We start from the raw sequence: 22304 nt of genomic DNA, 5'->3' as shown, positions 1-22304 counted from the left end.
CACTTTGATTATAAGGCGCACCTTCAATGAATGGCCTGTTTTAAAACGGTTTTCATATATAGTGCCCACTGCATTATAAGGCGCATAGAATAGAAGCAAAAATAGTGGCTGCGGTTGCGCTACACATCCACTAGATCAGGGGTCCCCAACCTTTTTTGCCCCACGGACCGGTTTAAGTCAGACAATATTTTCAGGGACCGGCATTTAAGGTGTGGCGGATTAATACAACAAAATAATATGGTATGAGCTGCATGAAAACTGTGGTGTTTTCGAAATATCATAATAAACACAAGGAGCGTCTAATCTGGTCGCAACACTCTTATCGCGACGGTAATGTTTAATGCCTTCAAAATACGATACAACGCAAATTCAAAGTGCATGAAAATGACGACTCACCACAGCCCCGAGCTTGATTTTCTGCAGACAGTCCCATCTCGGGGTAATAGGAGACAATGACACCTCGAGTGTGTGGTTTATGTCCAGTCTACTTCGTAATTTTGTTTTAGTCGCCGTTGCTGCAGAAACTCCCCACCTCACACAGGTAGGATGTCGGAAATAGCAGCAGTGCTATTGTGGCGATCTCAGAGTATTCAGCCATAACTTTAATCCAGTTGTCTCGAACGTACTTTTAAGGCCGCCGTCATTTGCGATCTCCAAGCAGCTTTTTTACTCATTTCGCGGGCTTCAGCGTTTTGTTTTTGAGCGCCATCAGTCACGTGACCGAGAAGCTTGGCAGACGTGAGTCAAGCACGACACAGACGGATGTAACGAAGAATCCGGTAATTTTTCAAAATAAAACATCTTTCGTATTCCAAAATAAATAAAACGGAAATAAGGCAAGTTCTTTCTGTGCGGCCCGGTACCAAATGCCCTGCGGACCGGTACCGGTCCGCGGACCGGCGGTTGGGGACCCCTGCACTAGATGGTGCTACGCTAAAGGATTACAATACAATACAGCTATATTTATATGGAGCCTTCACAACCGTGTGCAGCTGCAACAAAGCCATGAGAACTGGTCACAAACACGGACATGAAACATAAATACAAATGGTAGTTAACTATGCTTTTGGTATTATCTTCGTTTCATTATGGCTGTGCAGAGCTCACAAAGTAGTTGTCTGTTTGAGTGTGTGTTGGTGAATGCACACGTCAATTAGTGTCGGGCAGAACCCGTTTACGTTACACTTGGTTCCTGCTAATAATCACCACTAGATAGCATTGGAACACTAACAGGGAAACACTCAATGGGGAATATAAAGTGACTCGAACACCAAGTCAAGTCAACTTGATTGTCAAATATGCTCGATGTGCAACATACAGCACAGATGAAATTTCTTTCCTCGAAACCACAGTGCAACCACAGGAGAGAGAGGAGCCGCTGCGGGTACCCGCGCCACCATCAACAGAACAGTTAACATAAATTAACAAAATAATACAACACAACACATAAGACCCAGACAGTCATGCAATCTTAACCACATTTTCTGCATACACTTTGTTGATTGTAGCAGTTCTAGATGAAAGAGGAGCGAATCAAAGTGTCCTTTCACCAGTGGATCAGAGACGTCATGCTGAAAATGTGCACACGTCTGCACTACAAGCTAAGTTTGAGAGCAAACAAGAAGCTGTTGCGTCCATTGATGAAAAAAGAGATTGGCTCATATTTCCAGTCCCATGAAAATCCGCTTCAATTCCAAGCGGCGACTCTCAGGTCCAAATACGCATCCACGCCGATGCTCCTATCTCCTCATCCTCAACTCCAGCAGCCATCCATCCAGCCGCACCGACGCAGACTTTGCAACAGCGCTGGCATCTCCGCTGAACAAAATGGCGCTGTGAAAAATGCTGCCGATTACAGACGCAAAAACACAAGCGTGCATATATGAGGCGCATCGGATTATAGGGCGCACTGTCGGCTCGTGGGAAAATTGAATGCTTTTAGTTGCGCCTTATAGTGCAGAAAAAATGGTAATCTAACCACCCACCAAAAAAAAAAAAAAAAAAGTATGACTTTTCACTCTATCTTCAGATTGTTGACCATCCGATCAGCTTGTTCCAGCAATGGCCTCGGCTTTCAGAACCACTACATTCGCTCTGTGACTGATGAACTCAAAGATTCTCAGGGCCCCCTTCTCATGTCTTGACCAAAATGTTCCGGAGTAGCATGTGCTAAGAGTGCCGGTTCAAGAGAGGTCTCGCCTATTTTGAAGACAAAAGTTGAAGGAGCGCCACCACTTGCGGGGGATGACCATCAACTCGAAAACAACCATTTATTTCAATGCAATTTTTTTCGTCTTTTTGCAACTCCAGTGCCAGATTTTATCACACAGAAAACTTGAGTTTTCAGTGTCTCACAAGCTGGATGCCTTGTTAGTCGTGATGACTTTTTAAAATTTGAATACCACTCGAGCTTGTTTAAAAGGGATACGATCGTCAATTGACTTTTAGGATTTGCTTTGTTTTACTCTGCTGTCAGCGTCCAGTTCAGAATTGCAAATGAGAATGTGTTCTGAATTACTGAACTTGGATTACAAAAAAAAAAGTTGAAATAAATTTGCGTGAGACAGGATAGTGCCCCCTCAAAAAAAAAAAAAAAAAGCTGATTTCAGCTGGGTTTCGTAAAAGAGGGCGTTTTTGACACAAGCGTGTCGCACATGTTCTGACACTCTGCGAACTGTTTTAAACTGTGAAAGAAATGCATACATTTCCTTGAAATAGGAAAGCCTTAATCACTGGCAGCTAGTACACGTTAACTTAAATGCATTTGGTTTGTTGTTAAGGTTAATGGTTGCATTTTAAGAGATCTCATATCTTGTCGTAATTTGGATGGATGAAGTTTGAGAAAATGTATCGTTCCTTGGTTTGCCTTTCCTTTATCTGGCTTTAATTGGTTTTATATTCTGTAGGATGAATTAATGACATGGCAGTTATGGCTGTGCATGGATCTCAACCACCATGATTTATTTTTTTTTTTAATCAGTTAGTACCACCTCTTGTTCACTTAGTGCAACTTGTCAAATGTCACAATGACAAAGCTGTAATGCAGTTAACAGTGTTGTACTTGTCAGAATTTTTTATGGGGTTGGGAATTTGTCCTGTGTATTTTTCTTTTTTTTTGGGTTGTTTTTTTTTTTTGACAAAACAATAACTTCTGTCCATGTATATTGTAATTCATGAATGTGATTTGAAAGATATCGTAGTGCAATCTTGTTTTATGTATACCATATGTGACTTGATTTTTACCTTTTGGGCCTTTCCTATGTGGGGTAAACTGATGTTTAGGTTGTACAATAATATTTTGGTAATTTGTTGCAAAATACTGGGTATCTTTCGAGAATATATTTTTGTAGTGACTTGATTCAGCCCATTTTTATTTTGTGACATCACCTTGCAGTTTTGTTGTGATTAATTATAGCATGCTTTCAACCCCTGACCTGCGTTTGTTTTTTGGGGGGGGGGTTGTATTTTTATGTTGTCTCCATTCGATGGTGGTGCATTTTACAATCGTCATGTGATTTCAACATCCATTTAAAAAAGTACCGTTTGCAAATTGCCTTGGTTTGCTACATCGCCAGCTCATATCAACAAATAACAACTTGAATCGTTAAATCAAATTGCCTTGTTCATAATGCACTAGATCAGTGGTTCTTAACCTTATTCAAGGTACCGAACCCAACCAGTACATATGCACTTTCATCCGAACCCTTCATTAGTGAAAAACAAAAATATGACTTTTTACAAATTCAAGACATAAAAAAACGCATTTATTAAAAACTGAAAAATGGCAATAAGATTTCAAGACATAAGTATAAGTTTTTTAAATTTTATTAAAAGTTGTTTAGTTCATGTTTGAGACCTCGTTGAATTTTCCTTAGTTCTCATTTATTATCCTCTGCTGGCACTGTAATGGATACATCGCGACATCATTGAAACCTTGGACATTTGTTGCGACTGCCGATCAAGTTCTACATAGTTAAAAAAAAAAAATCATTAACTGCGATTGCTGTTGCTGATCCAACAAGTCAAGCTCCATCAGAGTGAAACACATGAGTCGCCACAGTCCTCTCTTCAAAAATAAACAATTCTGTTTACATGCACCGTTTTTTCAGTCAATGCATTTTTTTTGGGTGTTGTTTTTAAATCAAGCCCCCTGACGATCCACCCATTTATAGTTAAATGACAAATTTATGATCATTAGAACATGCGTATTTTAGATTCTCAATAAATTTGAAACATCCATCAATCCATTCTCTGATGTCCTGATCCTCACAAGGGTCGCGGGTGTCACTGGAGCCTATTCCGGCTGTCTTTGGGCAGTAGGCGGGGCACACCCTGAACTGATTGCTAGCCAATCGCAGGGCACACATCAACAAACAACCGTTCGCGGTCACAATCATACCTACGGACAATTTAGAGTGTTCAGATAACCTACCGTGCATGTTTTTGGAATGTGAGTGGACATACAAAAACAGTCAACTACTGTGGCCCCAAATTATATATATATATATATTTTTTTTTAGTTAAACAACCAGAGGACGAGATAAGATTTTATTCCAAGTGCCACCTCCCTTATTATTCTTTGGCCTTTGACTCAGCATGAGACTTGATTTTTAGTTTTACTGTTTTCTTGCTTTGTAGTGTCTTATTAATTTATTGTTGTATAAATTATTTTTGCTCCATGTACCACACTTTATACACAGCGGTGGTTGTTTTAAAGTTTAAAGTGCTCTACAAATACAGTTGAGTTGAGGTGAGTAATGACCGAGTACATTGCCGCATAAATCTGACAAGGTCTGAACAAAGATCGGTTAGAAAGTGCATCCCAAAAAGTAAACACCAAGTACAAACCCAAAATAACTCATTCAAAAGTATACTTATGAAACAAAAGGTGATCTAGACCAAAGCGACTATGAGCAAGAGGTCTAGAAAATGGCATTTGGGAATAAACAGCCATCAAGGTCAATAATCTGACAAAGATAATCAGAAGTCAGAGTCCTTAAATAAACAGCAGCTTGATTGTTAACGAGACACAGGTGCACCGCTAAACGGTCACGCCCAACACTCCAGCTGGTGTTAAAAAGAAAAACATCACAAAATCAGCCAAGAGAATGGTAGGCCCATGAGGTTAAAAATATATAAATGAATATTTATAACATGAAAATGGCATTGTTTCATGAGCAGTAGTGGATACACTAACATGCATGCGAGAAAACATTTGTGCAAGTCCATTGCGCCAATTCGAAACCAAAATTTTTGTCGGACCTTAATTTATCTAATCCAGTCTGTCACCAATGTTAGTTTGTTTACACAATAGAGTGCTGAGTTAAAATTTTGGCTTTTGAGATCTGATTTAAGAGATTTGATTTTTTTACGACAGTTGAAAACTGGCTCATTCGTCCAGGGATACAGATTTTTTTTGTTTTGGTTTTTTTTGACGATGGCACGCTGAAATCTCCTACACTTTGATTCTGATTTCAACTGTGTGCGCCATTGCAAGGTTGACGCTATAAATACATTACAATAACAAATATTGAAACCATGACTTACTGAACACTACATAAATATTTTACCCTATTACATATTGAGGTAGGTTAAAAAAAATAATAATTCGGGCAAATTGTTATGAAAGTGAATTTCCAAAAGGTTGTCAGCTCGGTAATGAACTAAACAAATGCCATTGTGTAATATTTTTTTTTATAATTGAGACACACCAAATATTTGAAGAGTTGTTTCACCCCTACTTGGAGTGAAACACATTTAACACAAGCAAAACATGAACATTGAGGAAATCTATTTTTTTTTAATATCTGAGCAAATCTGAACTATAGTCATTGAACACAACCAAAATGCCTTGAAAATCATCATCACACAAATCGCATAAAACAACAATTTGTTTCTCAAGAACTTTACCAAATTGAATATCTGTTATCCGAAAGTGTCATGTTGATTACTTCAAATAATTCAATTGTTTTTTTATTTTTTAATTCTCTAGCCAGCCAAAACTAACCCAAACCCAAACCTTATGACTCCCAAAATATTTGATAAATATCACCTCAGCAACAACATATGTGACTGCCCGTTGTGTAAAACCATATCACATTCTTCAAGGAGCTACTTATCTTGGCTGCGTCACTTAAGTATACACACTCCTTCCACCCTGCCTCTTCCTTCGTCGTCCTCCACTTTTGGACTTCAACCCTTTCTTATTGTGAAATTTTAAGCGACAACGGATCCTGAGCGTCATCGACTTCTAGCTCCACGGCTCGAACAGGTTTGTACATATCTATGTTTTGCTTGTTGTTGTTTTTTTTTTTTTACCCAATTCAAAAATGCGTTGGCCAAAAATGATCCAAAATAGGCCTTTGTACCGTCAGCCTATTTTAATTTATATCAATAAATGAAATATGTCCAGCTTGCTCCGAAAGAGTATAGCTCATTAGAACAGACGTAAACCTTCAACCAAGCAATGTAAATTTCAACATGAAATGACTAATTGTCAAAGATGGAATATTTATTCACAAGAATTTCAATAGGAAGTGCCATGAAATGCTACGATCTTAAATTTGATTAGATTTGTCCTCAACCAACCGATTCGGCAAATTCATTTTCATGTTCATCCTCCTGTCACGCTTGAATCTCTCTAAATGTATTTCAAGAAAATTTCCTTTACGCTCTACTGTATGTCATTTTTGGGCATGACACCACCTTTAAATAATCCACAGAATGACATGGAAGACGCAACGATAGTCTGGGTTTATGCCGCATGTCACTGTGTTGATTTACCGTGTTATTTGAATGACATTTGGTGTTGCTCAATGAAAAGAGAAATTTGTGGGGCTAAATTATCCTGCCATACTTTATTTTTTATTATTTTTTAAAATCTGAATGCCATATCTCAGACAGCCATCAAGTCATTTGTTTATCTTTCATGTGTTTTATTTTGCGGATGATTATATATTGCGGCCGGGCCTGCGTGGGTTTTCTCCGGGTACTCCGGTTTCCTCCCACATTCCAAAAACATGCATGGCAAGTTACTGGAACACTCTAAATTGTCCCTAGGTGTGAGTGTGAGTGCGGATGGTTGTTCGTCGATGTGTGCCCTGCGACTGGCTGACATACCCCCGCCTACTGCACGAAGACGGCTGGGATTAGCTCCAGCATCCCCGCGACCTTTGTGAGGATAAGAAGATCAGAAAATGGATGGATTATATATATATATATTTAAAAAAAAAAAACAACAACAGCAACTTCACAACACAGGCTGAGAGTGAAAATTCACAACAAAAAATGTTTAGAATTGGAACATCAGTTTCAATTTAAAAGATGTGAGCGCCCGTAGTAAGTACTACCAATAGATATAAAGATATAAGGTGCTTCAAAAACAGTTTAGAGTATGAAACAGACAAATACTTTGTGGGATAGAGAAACAAGTGTTTTCATTGTCACAGCTGAGTACGACACGCCCTGCAAGGACTCACAAAAGGGTGGGTAGCTGTTATTTGGCGAATATCCATCCGTTTTCCGATCTGCTTTGTCCTCACAAGGGTCGAGTCTATCCCAGCTGTCTTCGGGCAGTAGGCGGGGGACACCCTGAACTGGTTGCCAGCCAATCGCAGGGCACACAGAGATAAACCACCATCTGCGCTCACACGCACACCGAGGGACAATTTAATGTCTTCCATTAACCTTCGGCCCAAAAAAACAGTCAGCAACCATGCCCTCACCCGAAGGCAGGACAAGGCTACCCTCTCATCCACCGAGATGAACACCGGCATACAACCCCACCTTGCTCGGCACCTCTCACGAGGCGAAGCTGCTGCTTTCCGATGACTAATTTGGAATGGTGGAACAAACCAATAAACCATATGTGTATCTGAAAACTCGGCATAAATGAAACCACCCTGACGATTTGGACCTTTGGACTCTCATATCTTATTGTACAAAGGCCAGGCATGTGTGCGGGTGTGTCAGGACGACAATCCAAGCTGCTCATATGTATTCACTCATCTCAGGGGAGAGCTGAGTGAATACATCCGAGCAGAATGTCTGGACTGACATAGTCACACCAATTGATTTCTCTGGTGAATTTGCTGGTATGTGAGGCATCTGAATTGACTAAAACTGTCTCCTGATTCTGTGCTTGTTTGTCTATCTCTGTAGCTAATTCCAGACCTCTCCCCCACACCCCCAAAAGAAAAAGACTTCAGTCTTTTTAACAATGGTAAGACAAAAAGGACAATTTCTGCTCTAAAAAGGTAAAATATGATTTGCTGGTGTCCCCCCAATATCTAACTGTACTCTGATCTCATTTTTACTGGTAGGATGTGGGGATGTTGGAGATCCCTGCCGAACTGTCGGCAAGGTTTCGGAGGGCAGCAGGTGATCTTCAAGAAAACAATCCGGAAAATGATGTTTGGACAGGTTGTAATTGCAGTGTACTTCCTTCAAACAGGATATCGACACTCGGCAACAGTGACGGAGGTTGCATCTCCGCAAGTAAAGGCAACACACAACCTCACTCTGCCTCAAGATGTAGACAGATACCCATTCTCTCACTACGCCAAGTCCATACTAAAGGTCAGTAACACGGAAACACGCGCACACAAATGATTTACTTTTCAATACCTGAGATTTTTCATTCCTCTCGGCCCTGCTTGTATGTTTGTTTGCCAAGTATTACGTCATCACCATCTTTTCCTCATTGTGAATTAATCATTTACTTGGTCTGCCATTTGATTTGCCTTTCCTTTTTTCTATTGGTTTGGCCCTATGATACTCGATCTGACCACAGCAGAACATTTCTCATGCTTAAGGAAAATGTGGATTCTTTGCAAGGTTTACCAAATTGCTGTTTCGAGGATATGGACTAAAGTATTACATAGCCACCAGTTTTTGCATCATGATAAAATTTCCCCCTAAATGAGTTATTCTGCCCCTTGCCCATCTGCATTGTAGCGTTGTTCAAGTCAAATGAAATTGTTTTTATTCGATGTAGAAAAGTAGTAAGTGCATTCAAGTCACAACAGTGAGATGCAGAAACACAAAAAAACACACACAACATAAAAATGGGAAAAAAAAAACAAAACAAAAAAAAAACCATGGCCCGGTGGAGAGGCACACAGTTCAGAGGTTGTGGGTTCAAATACAAGTTTCTAACCCTTTGTGTTAAGCACACTCAGCCTAGGCTCTTGTACGAGTTCTCTCAAGACTGGTTGGACTCCCTTCCACTCTGGAGTTGCCTAAAGTGAGACACGCAGAGCAGGTGTGGGCATACTCATTGCGCCTCGGCTTAGTGCCTGTACATTGGGGTTCACGCCAGTGAACAAGAGGGTCATCCCCCTCCACCTTCAGGTCGGGGTACTGGTCCTGACTGTTGTTTGTGCCTATGCACCAAGCAGCAGCTCAGAGTACCCACCCTTTTTGGAGTCCTTGGAAGAGTGTGCTGGAGAGTGGTCCCTCTAGTTCTGCTGGGGGACTTCAGTACTCATGTGGGCAATGACAGTGAGACCTGGAAAAGCGTGATTTGGAGGTCCAGCCCCCTGATCAGAACCCGAGTGGTGTTCTGTGGTAGAACTTTCGTGCTTGTCACGGATCGTCCATCACGAACACTGTGTAATTAAACATGAGGGTGTTCATATGTGTACTTGACACAAAGACACCCTTGGCCGCAGTTAAATACAATGCATCTTTATTTATGTAGCACTTTGACAACAGCTTAAGCTGTAACGAAGCGCTTTACAAAACAGTTAACATAAAATAACAAAATAATATAACACAACACATAACATAAAACTCAGATGGTCATGCAAGCTTAACGACTTAAAATGATTGATTTTGTGATCGCATCATCGGATTTGCGGCCGCATGTTTTGACGGCTTCGAGGAAATTCACCCAACCAGTCTACATGTGTTTTGTGGACTTGGAAAAGGTGGTCGACGATGTGCCTCTGGGAGTTCTGTTGGGGGTGTTTTCGGGAGTATACAGGCTGTTTAATCCCTGTGCCACTGATGTAAAAGTCCGTTCGCATTGCCGGTAGTAAGTCGGATTTGTTTTCAGTGAGGGTTGGACAGTGAGGCTGCTCTTTATCATCAATTCTGTTCATAACTTTTACAGACGGAATATCTAGGTGCAGGTGAAGCATTGAGGGGTTTTGGTTTGGTGGCCTCATAATTGCATCGCTGCTTTTTGCAGACGATGTGGTACTGGTGGCTTGATCAAAGAGCGTTCTTCAACTCTCACTCGAGCATTTCACAGCCAATTGTTAAGGAGTTATGATGAAAATTAGCACCTCTAAATCTGAGTCCAGGGTTCTCAGTCGGAAAAGGGTGCAGTGGCTTTCCCAGGTTGGGGATGAGATCCTGTCTCAAGTGGAGTTGTTCAAGCCCTTTATCTTCAGGTCTTGTTCACATGTGAGTGGTAAATGGCAGATCGGTGCAGCGTTTGCAGTGATGTGGATTCTGCATCAGTCTGTCGTGGTGAAGAAGGAGCTGACCCGAAAGGAGAAGCTCTCAACTTACCAGTCGATGTGCGTTCCTACCCTCACCTGTGTTCATGAGCTGTGGGTCAAACAACATCCCAGAGACAAACAGACAAAATTACTTTCCTCTGCAGGGTATCCAGGCTCTCCCTTCGAGGTAGGGTGACAAGGTTGGTCATCATGGTGGGCCTGAGAGTACAGCGTCTTTCGCATTTAGAGGAGCCAGATGACTGGCTCGGGCATATAGTGAGGATGCCTCATAGAGGCCTTCCTTATGAGGTGTTCTGGGCACATCCCAACGGGAGGAGGCCTCAGGGATGACCCAAGACACGCTGGAAAGACTGTGTTTCCCGGCTGGGGGGAGAACGTCTTGGGATTTCCCTGAAAGAGCTAGACAAACTAGTTGGGGAGAGGAAATTTTGGGCTTTCCTGCTAAAGCTGCCATCCCTGTGGCAGGAGCTCATCTAAGCGTAAGAAAATGGATGAATGGACAGTGTTTTCTTGAATGGTGGCACATACAATTTGTTTGTGCAAAGAAAAAATGGTTGTTTAGTTCCCCTTTAATTAAAAACAAAATCTCTCCACAGGACACATGGATCCAACCTCAGGGAACCCCCCTCCAAAGAGCTCTGACCCCTCTTGGACCAGAAGATGCCCGCACTGCGCTGGAAATTTATAAACTGGTATAGGAAGGACCACAATGTAATTCATCTGTTGCGCTCATTATTTACAAATTTCAAAACATTTTTTCCTTAGATCATGCGATTCACAGGTGAGTCAGACCTCAGCGACTCAGAGGAGCAGTTGTTGGGAAACTACATCATTGAGAAAGGACAGAACCGACCTGCCTTGAGGGATGAGATCCTGGCCCAGTTGGTTTACCACACATGGGGCCTGGGTAATGAACATCACAGCCTGCAAGGCTGGTTGCTGCTGGCCTGCTGCCTCTGTGCCTTCACTCCATCAGCAGAACTAGAAAAACCCCTGCTAAAGTAGGTGGCGCATTTGTGTTGTCCTTTTTTTGGGTCGCAAAGACCTTTTGCAACTCTCTGTAAAGCATTAGACCGATTATTGTGTGGGGCTGATTGTTGCAACATTAACTGGTGCAGAAAATAAAGGCCAAAGCATTGCAAAGTTCAAGTAAAGCAAGGTGAAGCGCTAAGGAGGCTGGCTGTTCAGAGTGCTGTGTCCAAGCATATCAGTTGAATTTCTAGTGGGGGGTTAAAATGTGACAAGAGAAGATTCACGGGCAAAAGAGATGACCTTGGGCTCCAGTGGATTATTAAACAGGGAAGATTAAAGAATTTGGCAGAGATTCGGAAAGCACTGATTGGGACGGTAGTCACTGCTTCAAAAACCACCACATTCAGACGCATCCGGTAAATGGGCGACAACTGGGAACCTTGTGTCAATCACTTCTGAGCCTGGACTGTTGGATATGGTTCCTAGATCCCCTGATCTGATGAAAGTAAAGTGTGCCTTTCATTCGAGAATCAAGGTCCAAGGGTTTGGAGAATGTCACATGAGGAATGTAACCCAAGCTGCTGTAGGTCTGGTGTGAAGTATCCACAATCAGCCAGGATTTGGGGTCCAATACCCTCTCCTTTCTTAAATCCAAGGTCACTGCAACAGTCTACCAGAATGTTTTAGAGAACTTCATGATTCCTTCTGGTGAGGATCTGATTAGAGATGCAGATTTCAAGTTCCAGCAGGACCTGGCTCCTTGTCGATACCGTCAGAAGCACCAAAACCTGCTTTCATACCCATGCCATCACAGTGCTGACCAAAATGTATGGAGTATTATCAAGAGGAAAATGAGGGCCACCAAATTCCAAAACAAAGAAGAGATGACAGCAAGCCCCAAGAAAATCTGGCCTTCCATAACTCCCGGACAATGCCATAGGCTGATTGCATGAATGCCATGATGCAGCGAGGTTTGCTCAATGGGGGTAACTCATAATTTGCTCTTAATTATTTTGCATACAACCAAAGTAATCCAACCCTCACACTACTTCATGAAGAATTACCCCTGCCTAAAACAGTAAACCTGGGAATAATTAACATTTGTCCCACAAAAAACAACAATGACACGCTCGATCAAAGCAATGTCAATGTAAGAAGATGGTAAACGTCATTCAAAGTTGAATAAAAGAACAAGACACTGATGACGCCAGCTCTGAGTTCTTGTCCTGCTGCCACTCAAAAGCAGCCTTGATCTCTTCCTTTGCTGGTCCTGTAAGCTTAATTAGGTGCCCCACTCTTACCATAGTGAACCATACTACTATGTTTGGGAGGAGAGATGTGGTGGGTAACTGGGGATGCCTGTTGAGGTCTACCCTCATCTCCTACTGGTGGTTAGGGGAAAACGGCATTTGTGTCTCCCTTGGCCTGTTGTGTTTTTGTTGTTGCTATTAGCTTTAGTCCAGAACTGTGGTGGGTTGTCACCATCCAAGCCCTGATCTTCCGACCCTAAACTTTGCCCATGAGCTCTTGGTGCTGCAGCCTGCTGATAGCTCAGTTCTCTTCAGTTTGGGCATTCCAACTTTGGCCAGTGGGGAAATTAGCAATGGTGATCTTTATTGACTGGTCTCTTGACTCTCTCAGCTCCAGCGCCAGCCTGGAGCTTTTTTTGCGTGGAGCCTTTAGCGGCAGTGGTAAAGGCAGTGCAAAAAAATGGCCTTTTTCGGAAAGGCAATTTGACAGTCATAGCCACTTTCTAATGAACACGTTGGCTTTCCCATCATCCCATTCTGATCTTGCTCACTTTTAACGGCCACATCGCTCTCCTGCAAAATGTGAACTGATCACATCAGATTTTCTATTTGCCATGAAAGTGGCTCTGATTAATCCTTGCCAGACCAGTAAGCTGTTATGTCATGGTCTTCCTCTTCGGTTTGTCAGACGGCTGCCCAGATGACATCAATGTTGGCATTTATGACACCTCTTTTGAGTCCATCCATCCATTTTCTGATACACTTACCCTCACAAAGGTTGCGGGGCGTGCCGGGGCCTATCCCAGGTGTCTTCGAGGGAGTAGGCGGGGTGCAAGCTGAACTGGTTGGCAGCCAATCGCAGGGCACACATAGATGTACAACCATCGGTGCTCACACTCACACCATGGGACAATTTAGAGTGCGCCATTAACCTGCCACGCATGTTTTTAGAATGTGGGAGGAAACCGGAATACCCAGAGAAAACCCACACATGCTTGAGGAGAACATGCAAACTCCACACAGGAAGGCTGGAGCTGGAATCGAAACCTGCACCTCTGCCCTGTGAGGCGGACGTGCCCGAAAGAAAACAAACCCCAGATAACAAAAGACAAACAACAAAATGCAAGAAGAGCCCTTGCCAACAGCTGCCAACTATAGCGCCATCTTGAATCTGTCTACATCTTGTTTTCAGCTTATAGGTTTACAGTATATTACGGGGGTGCAGTTTGAATGGATTTTGTTGCCAAGTCCTCCAAGAAAACATTGCTCATGATTGTGGATATTGGCCATGACAACACCGTACAAGACATGTAACACCCGTAAAATTAAAAAAGAACACCAAACAGAATGCGAAAAGGAAACAACAGGACGATACACCAGGACATTTCCTCCAAGAAAACATTGCTCATGATTGTGGATATTGGCCATGACAACACCATACAAGACATGTAACACCCGTAAAATTAAAAAAGAACACCAAACAATGCGAAAAGGAAACAACAGGACAATACACCAGGACACGCAAACAGAAAGCTGAACAAGAAAATAAGAAATCAGACATAACAGATCACCGTAGAGGACACATCCATATAAAGGGTTTGGGTGTAGCTTGACGGATTTTTCCGAGCCAATCCGCTGTTTTAAGACACATCATAGGACATGGTGACAGTTCTGACGAGGGCTGAAGTGACAGCCGAAACTGTCAGAAAGGTAAGGGGATTCTTTCTTTACTGGACAAGACTTGTCTGGAAACAAAAGAAACTTCAAACCCAAAGTCTTAACTTACTGGGAAAAAAAGAAAATCAAGAAGTACTACTGGCAGGAAGTAGAAGAGTCATAGGAACAAGGATGAGATTCGCAATGTCCCATCGCTGGAACTTTTCAAACAAGACTCACATCAAGATTTTGATGTTTAGTGTCCTCTGTTCTGTGTTCTGTGTGAATCAGAAATACTGTATTTTCTTCCCTGAAGACTGACTGACCTAAAGTTACACTTTAAACGAGTTGCGTCTTTTAATTTTATTCATGTTTGCAGTCTAAATTGTGCAGGCGAGCTTAAAAAAAATCTAAAAAGTATTTTTTCATACTTCCCATTCAGGTATGTTTCTGACTACGGACCCATGCAGTACCGTTCACTGTGCCAACACAAGCTGCTCATATCCATGCAACTCCCAGCACCCACTTCCCGTATTTATCCCCCAACTCAGCTGGAATGGACCGCCAACAGAAGGAAAGGCACAATGCTTGTGGATGTATATACAGTCAACGGTAAGACAAGTGCCAATTTTAGGCACGCCCCGAAATTGTCACTTGCAAGCAACAATAAATGGCACTTGCGCCACCTTTTTTAAGCCTTGAAATTATATCAAAACTCGCCATTCTCAGTAAAGGCAAAAAAGCAAATTATTTCGGCTGTTTTTAGTGAATACCAGGACTAGCCATGGAATAAGGGTTGTTGAGGTGGGCCGGGCATGTCCCACTGGCAGGAAGCCTCGGGCATCACCCTGGATATGGTAGATCAGTGGGTCTTAACCTGGGTTTGATCGAACCCTAGGGGTTCGGTGAATCGGTCTCAGGGGTTCGACGGAGCCTCTGCCATGGAGGGTAAGACACACCCGAGTCAAGATGTGAATTAGTTATGACACGCCTGCTTGGCAATCGCTGGCTGCAGATGATCACATTACATTGCTTGTCCAGTCAGTGCTGTGGGAAATTTATTTCGCTCAGTAGTCACCGTGTGACTGTCCTGAGAGTACAGTCATACCTCAGTTTTCGACCATAATCCGTTCCAGAAGGGTGTGCGAAAACTGATTTGTTCAAAAACCGAAACCACGCTCTTTTTTAAAAAAAAATCTTTATTGAACACGTCTGCTCACAATGAAACGCTACACAAGGAAGCGTCACTTCCTCGTCTACCCGAGGAAGCGTCACTTCCTCGTGTAAGGAAGCCGAGAGGAGTCAAGTGGCGTATTCAAGTGCGCTCAGTTTGGTCGAGAACCGATTTTCGGTCGTAATCCGAGGCATAAAAAAAACGCGACGTATTTGGTTGAAAACTGATTTGGTCGAGAACAGAGACGTTCGAAAACCGAGGTTTAACTGTATGTGATACAATTTAAAAAACCTATACTTATGCCATGTCATTTTATTTACTTTTTTCTCTTTTTAATAAATGTCTTTTTTAAATGTCTTGAATTTGTAAAATATATTTTTATTTTTCATGAATGAAGGGTTCGGTGAACGTGTATATGAACTGGTTGGGTTTGGTACCTCTAACAAGGTTAAGAACCAGTGCGCTAGAGAGACCATGAAAAGTTGGAAGAAGTGGCTGGGGAGAGGGAAGCTGCTGCCTCCTATCAGCCTTAAATAATTGATTGATGGATAGTTTTGTGGCTTTATACTTTAAGTGTAATCAACCGTAATTACTGATTGAAATGGTGAGTAATTGAAATATTGAGTAAACAATTTTTATTGCGATATTTTCCATTTCTGAGACATTTACATAATGGCTCAAATTGACTTGGAACATGAATTTCCTGAGGAAGAAACATTTCAAGAGGGTTCATTTGCTATTTACAAAAATGAAAATCGTCTAAATGCTGGGAAGAGGTCTATTTCATTTTTATCCAAGGGATTTGTTTGAATAAATCACAAAGTGTATTCTATTCAAGTCAGTTGTGACATCTCCAGTGGAAATGCTATGTATGCTCATTTCTAGAAGAGAAGCTCACAGTTGAAGTGGAGTCCTGGACAACAGGAGAAAAGCTGGCCTCCTGGCTTCTCCATGCCAGGTGCTTCATATCAGTATTTTGACAGCTCATTGTCTCTGCATGTACATACTTGCAGTGTACTGTATAAGTATACTGTACATGTATTCAGTAAATGATTTACTAATATTTCAGAGGTGCGATCGAAGCAACACAGGGATGGTCTGTGTCTCTTCTGACTGATGATGGGTGGTCTGATTTGGCTGGATCAGACTTTGTCATGGATCTGCTTGCTGGTGCTGAGGCAGAAGTACTGCCACCAGGCACGCCCTTATCGACCAATTCTGATTACCTATTCAGTGCCCAGGATGAGCGGTATAAGTCTACTTTTTTTACATTGTCCGTTAAACACATTATCCCACTGAGCGGCGAAGGTTTGCGAGTGCAAATGCAGTTAATTGTGATGTTTTCCGGAGGATTCGTTCAAGGTCGCAAACGGTCACAGACGTTCGCCAGACATTCGCAAAAAATGTTCAGATATTCGTGGCAACATAAAAAACTGTTTGTGACCGTTCAAAATCTTGACAAACGTCTGGCCAATGTCGGTCAACTGTTTGCGACCTTGAACAAAAAACCTCCATCCATCCATCCATTTTCTGAACAGCTTTATCCACACAAGGGTCGCGGGCGTGCAGGAGCATATCCCAGCCGTTTTCGGGCTGTAAGCGGGGTACACCCTGAACTTGTTGGCAGCCAATCGCCGGCCAAACATTAACAAACAACCATTCGCACCCACAATCACACCTCGGGACAATTTAGAGTGTTCCATTGACCTGCTATGCATGTTTTTAGAATTGGGAGGAAACCGGAGTACCTGGAAAAAACCCACACAGGCACGGGGAGAAGATGCAAACTCCACACAGGAAGGCCGGAGCCTGAACAAAACCTGACCAAAAAAAATTAAATAAATCAACATTCGCTACCTTCACGAACATTTGCAAAACTTTGCCCCTCAAGTGGAATACTGGCTTTAGAAATGTACACAACAACGAAAAAATCGAATGCTTCTCTTCTCACTCGTCATTTTCAAAGGTTACCAGTCACAGATCTCGATGACTTCATTCCGCCAGCACCTACCATTGAAGCTCCTGGAGTTTCTCATTTTCACAGAACCCTTTCGGGAAGCGACTATCCACAGGAAGGTATAGCAGATTTATTCAGTAAAAATATCAACATGTTCCAACATTCTCCAATGGTATTATCAACAAATGATGAATATTTGGTGGGTTGTCTCAGACTGTGCTTTCAAACAGTGAACAATGTCTTTCACCCTGCGTACCCATTCAATAACTAATTTCAGTTTATCATCCTTTTTTCTTATCTGTAGGCCATCGTCGACAGATGGATGCATATGTTGATGACTTATTTGACCTGGACCAAGGACAATTGGTTAGTATATGTAAAGAATATAAAATAAAATAAAAAAATCCATACAAACATATTTAGACCAACAACAATTTCCTTACACGTTCACAATTTTTATTTACATCAGAATTGTTATTAGAATAAACAAAAAAATAAATAAAGAATGGCGACCCAGTTGGTGACTGGTTAGCATGTCCACCTCACTGTACAGCGGTCCAGGGTTAGGTTCCAGGCCTTGCTGTGTGCAGGTCCCATGTTCTCACCATCCCTGCCTGGGCTTTCTCCGGGTACTCCATTTTCCTCCCACATTTCAAAAACCATGTATCTTAGGTTAATTAGTCACTCTAAATCATGGGTGTCAAACTCAAAGCCCCAGGGGCAAATCCAGCCCCCAACATCATTTTATGGAGCCCCCATGTGCGTCAACTTCCAAGATCCTTGCGGAAATATGTACCGAAATGTCAAATTGTTATCTGTCATAAATAAATTTGAGATTTTGCAATAATTTTGTTACCACTCACTTGAACAAACTTTTACAGTTGACTGATTTCAAAACTAGTAATCCATCAATTTGTTGTGTACAAGTAATAATACGATGAGACAATTAAACACTTACAGTATGTTCAGTATAAATAAAATATTTAAAATGACTCAGAATAACGATGCAAAGATATGACCAACAAATTTGTTTGTTTTTTTTTTTGTAGGACAAGGATAGAGTGGCTGTGCTAAACCGCAGGATGAGAGGGAGAGGAGGTATTGGACCAATGCAGCCTGGTTTATACAGCTCTGGTATGTAGAAAACTCTGTATCCACAGGACTGATCTGCAGACCATAAGTTATTGCATGATAAATACCCATTATGAGAAAACCAAAATTAATTACTATAACATTATGTAAGTTAATGAGTTTTAAAGTCTCAATTTGAATCTTGTATCATTTTTACTATATATCATGTTCAGGTCTTGCTTTGGAGCTGAAATCTGTCCCAACTTTTCTCTCATGTTGACTCAATTTGAGCAACTAAGGGTCTCCAAGTAAGCTAAGACAACAAGTTGAGTCTGGCTCCAACTGTGTGGAAATTGTTGTGCGCCCTACCTTACTACTCATTTAGGCAGGGCACTTTCAATTAAATCAAGACAAAAAGCATTGTCTTTCTCTTGCTTTTAAGCATCGCTGACCTAACAGCCAGCTGCTCAATGGGCTTCCAATTCCATTTTTCCATCGCCGGTTCCTATGTTATCACGTGAGGATCCGACTCACTTTCTGAATGACAGATGTGACTTATCAAATATGCTGTTTTTAATGGCAAGTATATGTACATCTTGACTTGCTGTACTCTGACGAAAATTCAAATGTTTTACCGTTGTCCATTTGTTGAGTTTTTGTGGCTCTCATTTGCTCGCAATCTGACTCTCAAAGACAATTTGGCTTTGAAGGACCCCTTGCGAATGGCTAAAATAACCTTAAAATGTCCAGTTCAAACCAAAATGGCCAATTCCCTGTGTCTTTTCAGACAAAAGATTTATGATTTTTTGTGGGTCTATTCATGATATAACAACTGTAGTATTGCTCAAGGAATATATCTTTGGGGTCTCACTGTTCAAAGATTTGTAAGAGGGCACTCCTGAGCCGATTTTTCTTGAAGGTGGAAAAGCAAATGAATGCCACTTCCCAACTCAATGTTGATAGACTTCCATGTTTTTATTTGAAAAAAAGTCATTGCTTTCACTCTCCTGTTATAATGAACTGATTCAATGTAATCAGAGCTCATCATTCTGTTTTCTAGGTATGCCTACTTTGATGTCAGGTTATCCCATGGGTAAGTAAATGAAGACCACAAAACACAGGTGTCAAACAAGGCCCATGGGCCATATCCAGCCTGTGAGCCAGGCCATGACAGCTTCACTTTTTCTTTTGGGTTTACAATTAGTTATTCATCATAAAATGATGATTAAATGCAGTTGCAACAATGTAATGTGATATGGTGATTTTATGGATTCTTACACATACAATACCGTATTTTCCGCACTATAAGGAGCACCTAAAATCATTTGATTTTCCCACAAGCTGACAGTACGCCCTATAATCCGATGCACCTTATATATGGTGTTCCAGTCGCTTTATATTCCCCAATGAGTTGTTTTCCTGTCAGTGTTCCTGTACCATCTAGTGGTGATTGTTAGCAGGAACCAATTGTAACGTGAAAGGGTTCTGCCCGACACTAATTGACATGTGCATTCGCCAACACGCACTCAAACAAAAGTTTGTGAACTCTGCACAGCATAATGAAATGAAGATGATACGAAAAGCATAGTTAACTAGTGACTAAACGAACGAAGAAGGAGACAAGCAAGACTTCTCAGGATATTTAGACCTTTGCGGTTGTGAGCCCACGAGATTTGTGTGCCTTTTTGTTGAATCAGCTGTCGTCATAATTTTTGTCTTTCATTTATTGTTTTGTAATGCTATTTGTATGTATATGTTTCATGTCCGTGTTTGTGACCAGTTCTCATTGCTTTGTTACAGCTGCAGCGGTTGTGAAGGCTCGATATAAATAAAGCTGTATTCTATTGTATTGTATTCCCTTTAGCGTAGCTCCATCTAGTGGATCCACAGCACAAGCGCAACCACTATTGTAGCTTGTATTCTATGCGCCTTACAATGCAGTGCGCCCTATATATGAAAACCATTTTAAAATAGGCCCTTCGTTGAAGGTGCACCTTACAATCTGAAGCGCCTTATAGTGTAAAAAATGCGTTATTCGGTAAGTGATTGTGTTCCCGTATTGTACTGCCTGTGAACAGAAAACCCAGATCTTAAAATCAATTAAGACTCCACACTGTCATATGGCTAATGATGAAAAAAAGTTTCATACACCTGCCATAATTCATAGCCTGATTGAAGTTTTGGTGTCACGTTCTCCAGGGTTAGGCTTACAGATGTGTTGAGTGTTCATCATTCATCCTAATGCCTCATTGTGGTTTATGTCTAGGAATGCCAGTCAGCCCTTCAATGCCAAACTATGGCGCAACTCCCATGATGCCAGCTATGACAGCCATGCACACTATGCCAGGTACTGTCTTAGCATTTCAATTCTAAAATTGTTTCTCAATTGATTGTTAAACTGACTTTATCTACCCAAACGTCGACACAGCCATGATGATGCCTCATGTTCCCTCAGTCACTGACCCCATGCAAATGGCAGCCACACAGCAAGCCCTCATCAACCAGCAGGCGATGTTTATGGTTTGAATAAACACACTTTTAGTGTTTTACCACATCATTTATTTTGTTTTTTTCATTTTCTCTATTTCCCACCCACCCCTGGTTTTTCTCCGCAGGCGCAGCAGATGACTATGCAGGCAATGACTCTGTCCCAGCAGCAGACACAAGAGCAGCAGAGGTTGAGGGAACAGGAGAGGAAGCGGGAAGAGCAGCAGAGGTTGAGGGAACAGGAGAGGAAGCAAGAAGAGCAGCAGAGACAAACGCTCACAACTTCCACCCAATCTCAACCTGCAAGGCAGCCTAATCCACTTTCGGTGAAGGTAAATTACATGACTACTAGTAACTGTACACGTGAATTATTCGCATCTGCTATTCCAAAAGTTTATGACTGGTACTATTTATTTGATTTTTATTTTGTGAAAACATCAACGGTGTGAATCAGGACTAGACAGTGTCTCACCTTGAACCCTGGGAGAGCGAATAGGGTAGCACCTGATGGTACACAGTTCGGTGAAGGTAAATTACATGACTACTAGTAACTGTACACGTGAATTATTCGCATCTGCTATTCCAAAAGTTTATGACTGGTACTATTTATTTGATTTTTATTTTGTGAAAACATCAACGGTGTGAATCAGGACTAGACAGTGTCTCACCTTGAACCCTGGGAGAGCGAATAGGGTAGCACCTGATGGTACACAGCTTCACCTTTGGGCCCCAGTCTCACTTTGCCCCAAGAGCCACATGAATCCATCATCAGGGAGATTTTTTTGGTGCATATCAGGCCTCAGACCCTTGAACCTTGGTCGTGCAGTCACACCTGATCTCCCTGGTGTGGGAGCTGCGAAGAGATTTTGACAAACTGTCCAAAACCTTATGAGGAAGGAACTTTGTCCCGTTCACTGTTTACATTGCAGGTGGGAGCTTGCTGACCTCACCTTGCAAAATACAGTACAATTCCACAAAAAATATGGAAACCCTTTGGAATTACTGTAGCTGGATTACAGCTAAATTGATATAACGTGATTGTTATCTATGTAAAACAAACAGGTTTTGAACCAATACAATACTATCACGCAAACATTTAGATGCTTTCAAGATTTTGTTTTTATTGGACACATAATGTAAACACATGCAGTGGAGGTTGGAAAAAGAACGGGAAACCTTAGGGCCTAAGGTTTCCTATTCTTTTTAGTCATTTGCCTAAGGCTTAGGCAAAAACTGTGGACCAAAACTAACATTATCATCAAATGAAT

The 22304-nt window shown here is 41.7% G+C and overlaps 2 protein-coding genes across 5 annotated transcripts in view; both read left to right on the top strand.

The window, feature by feature from the left end:
• llgl2 (LLGL scribble cell polarity complex component 2) overlaps nucleotides 1-2050 on the top strand; it is a 45429-nt gene extending 43379 nt beyond the window's left edge. The window contains exon 27 of the mRNA XM_019884885.1: nucleotides 2030-2050. The gene's annotated coding sequence lies outside the window, so the exon portion shown is untranslated. The remainder of the gene's footprint in view (nucleotides 1-2029) is intronic.
• A 4045-nt stretch (nucleotides 2051-6095) lies between these two features.
• Nucleotides 6096-22304, top strand: part of myo15b (myosin XVB) — a 55891-nt gene continuing 39682 nt past the window's right edge. The window contains exons 1-16 of one of the 4 annotated variants that reach the window (XM_019884890.1): nucleotides 6096-6271; nucleotides 8161-8221; nucleotides 8322-8379; nucleotides 8453-8577; nucleotides 11066-11161; nucleotides 11235-11470; nucleotides 14790-14959; nucleotides 16407-16479; nucleotides 16591-16770; nucleotides 17488-17597; nucleotides 17783-17844; nucleotides 18528-18612; nucleotides 19610-19642; nucleotides 20816-20896; nucleotides 20978-21069; nucleotides 21165-21368. In XM_019884890.1, coding sequence (XP_019740449.1) covers nucleotides 8219-8221; nucleotides 8322-8379; nucleotides 8453-8577; nucleotides 11066-11161; nucleotides 11235-11470; nucleotides 14790-14959; nucleotides 16407-16479; nucleotides 16591-16770; nucleotides 17488-17597; nucleotides 17783-17844; nucleotides 18528-18612; nucleotides 19610-19642; nucleotides 20816-20896; nucleotides 20978-21069; nucleotides 21165-21368 — 1608 coding nt within the window. In that variant the 5' untranslated portion in view covers nucleotides 6096-6271; nucleotides 8161-8218. Of the gene's footprint in view, nucleotides 6272-7992; nucleotides 8222-8321; nucleotides 8380-8452; nucleotides 8578-11065; nucleotides 11162-11234; nucleotides 11471-14789; nucleotides 14960-16406; nucleotides 16480-16590; nucleotides 16771-17487; nucleotides 17598-17782; nucleotides 17845-18527; nucleotides 18613-19609; nucleotides 19643-20815; nucleotides 20897-20977; nucleotides 21070-21164; nucleotides 21369-22304 lie in introns of those variants that run through there. The other 3 variants (XM_019884889.1, XM_019884891.1, XM_019884892.1) reach the window with 3 other exon arrangements.

This window comes from Hippocampus comes, unplaced genomic scaffold, assembly GCF_001891065.2.
Source record: "Hippocampus comes isolate QL1 unplaced genomic scaffold, H_comes_QL1_v1.1 scaffold120, whole genome shotgun sequence".
Taxonomy (NCBI): Eukaryota; Metazoa; Chordata; class Actinopteri; order Syngnathiformes; family Syngnathidae; genus Hippocampus; species Hippocampus comes.
The sequence above is the reverse complement of the archived record's forward strand: the minus strand, read 5'-3'. Positions and strand labels throughout refer to the sequence as shown.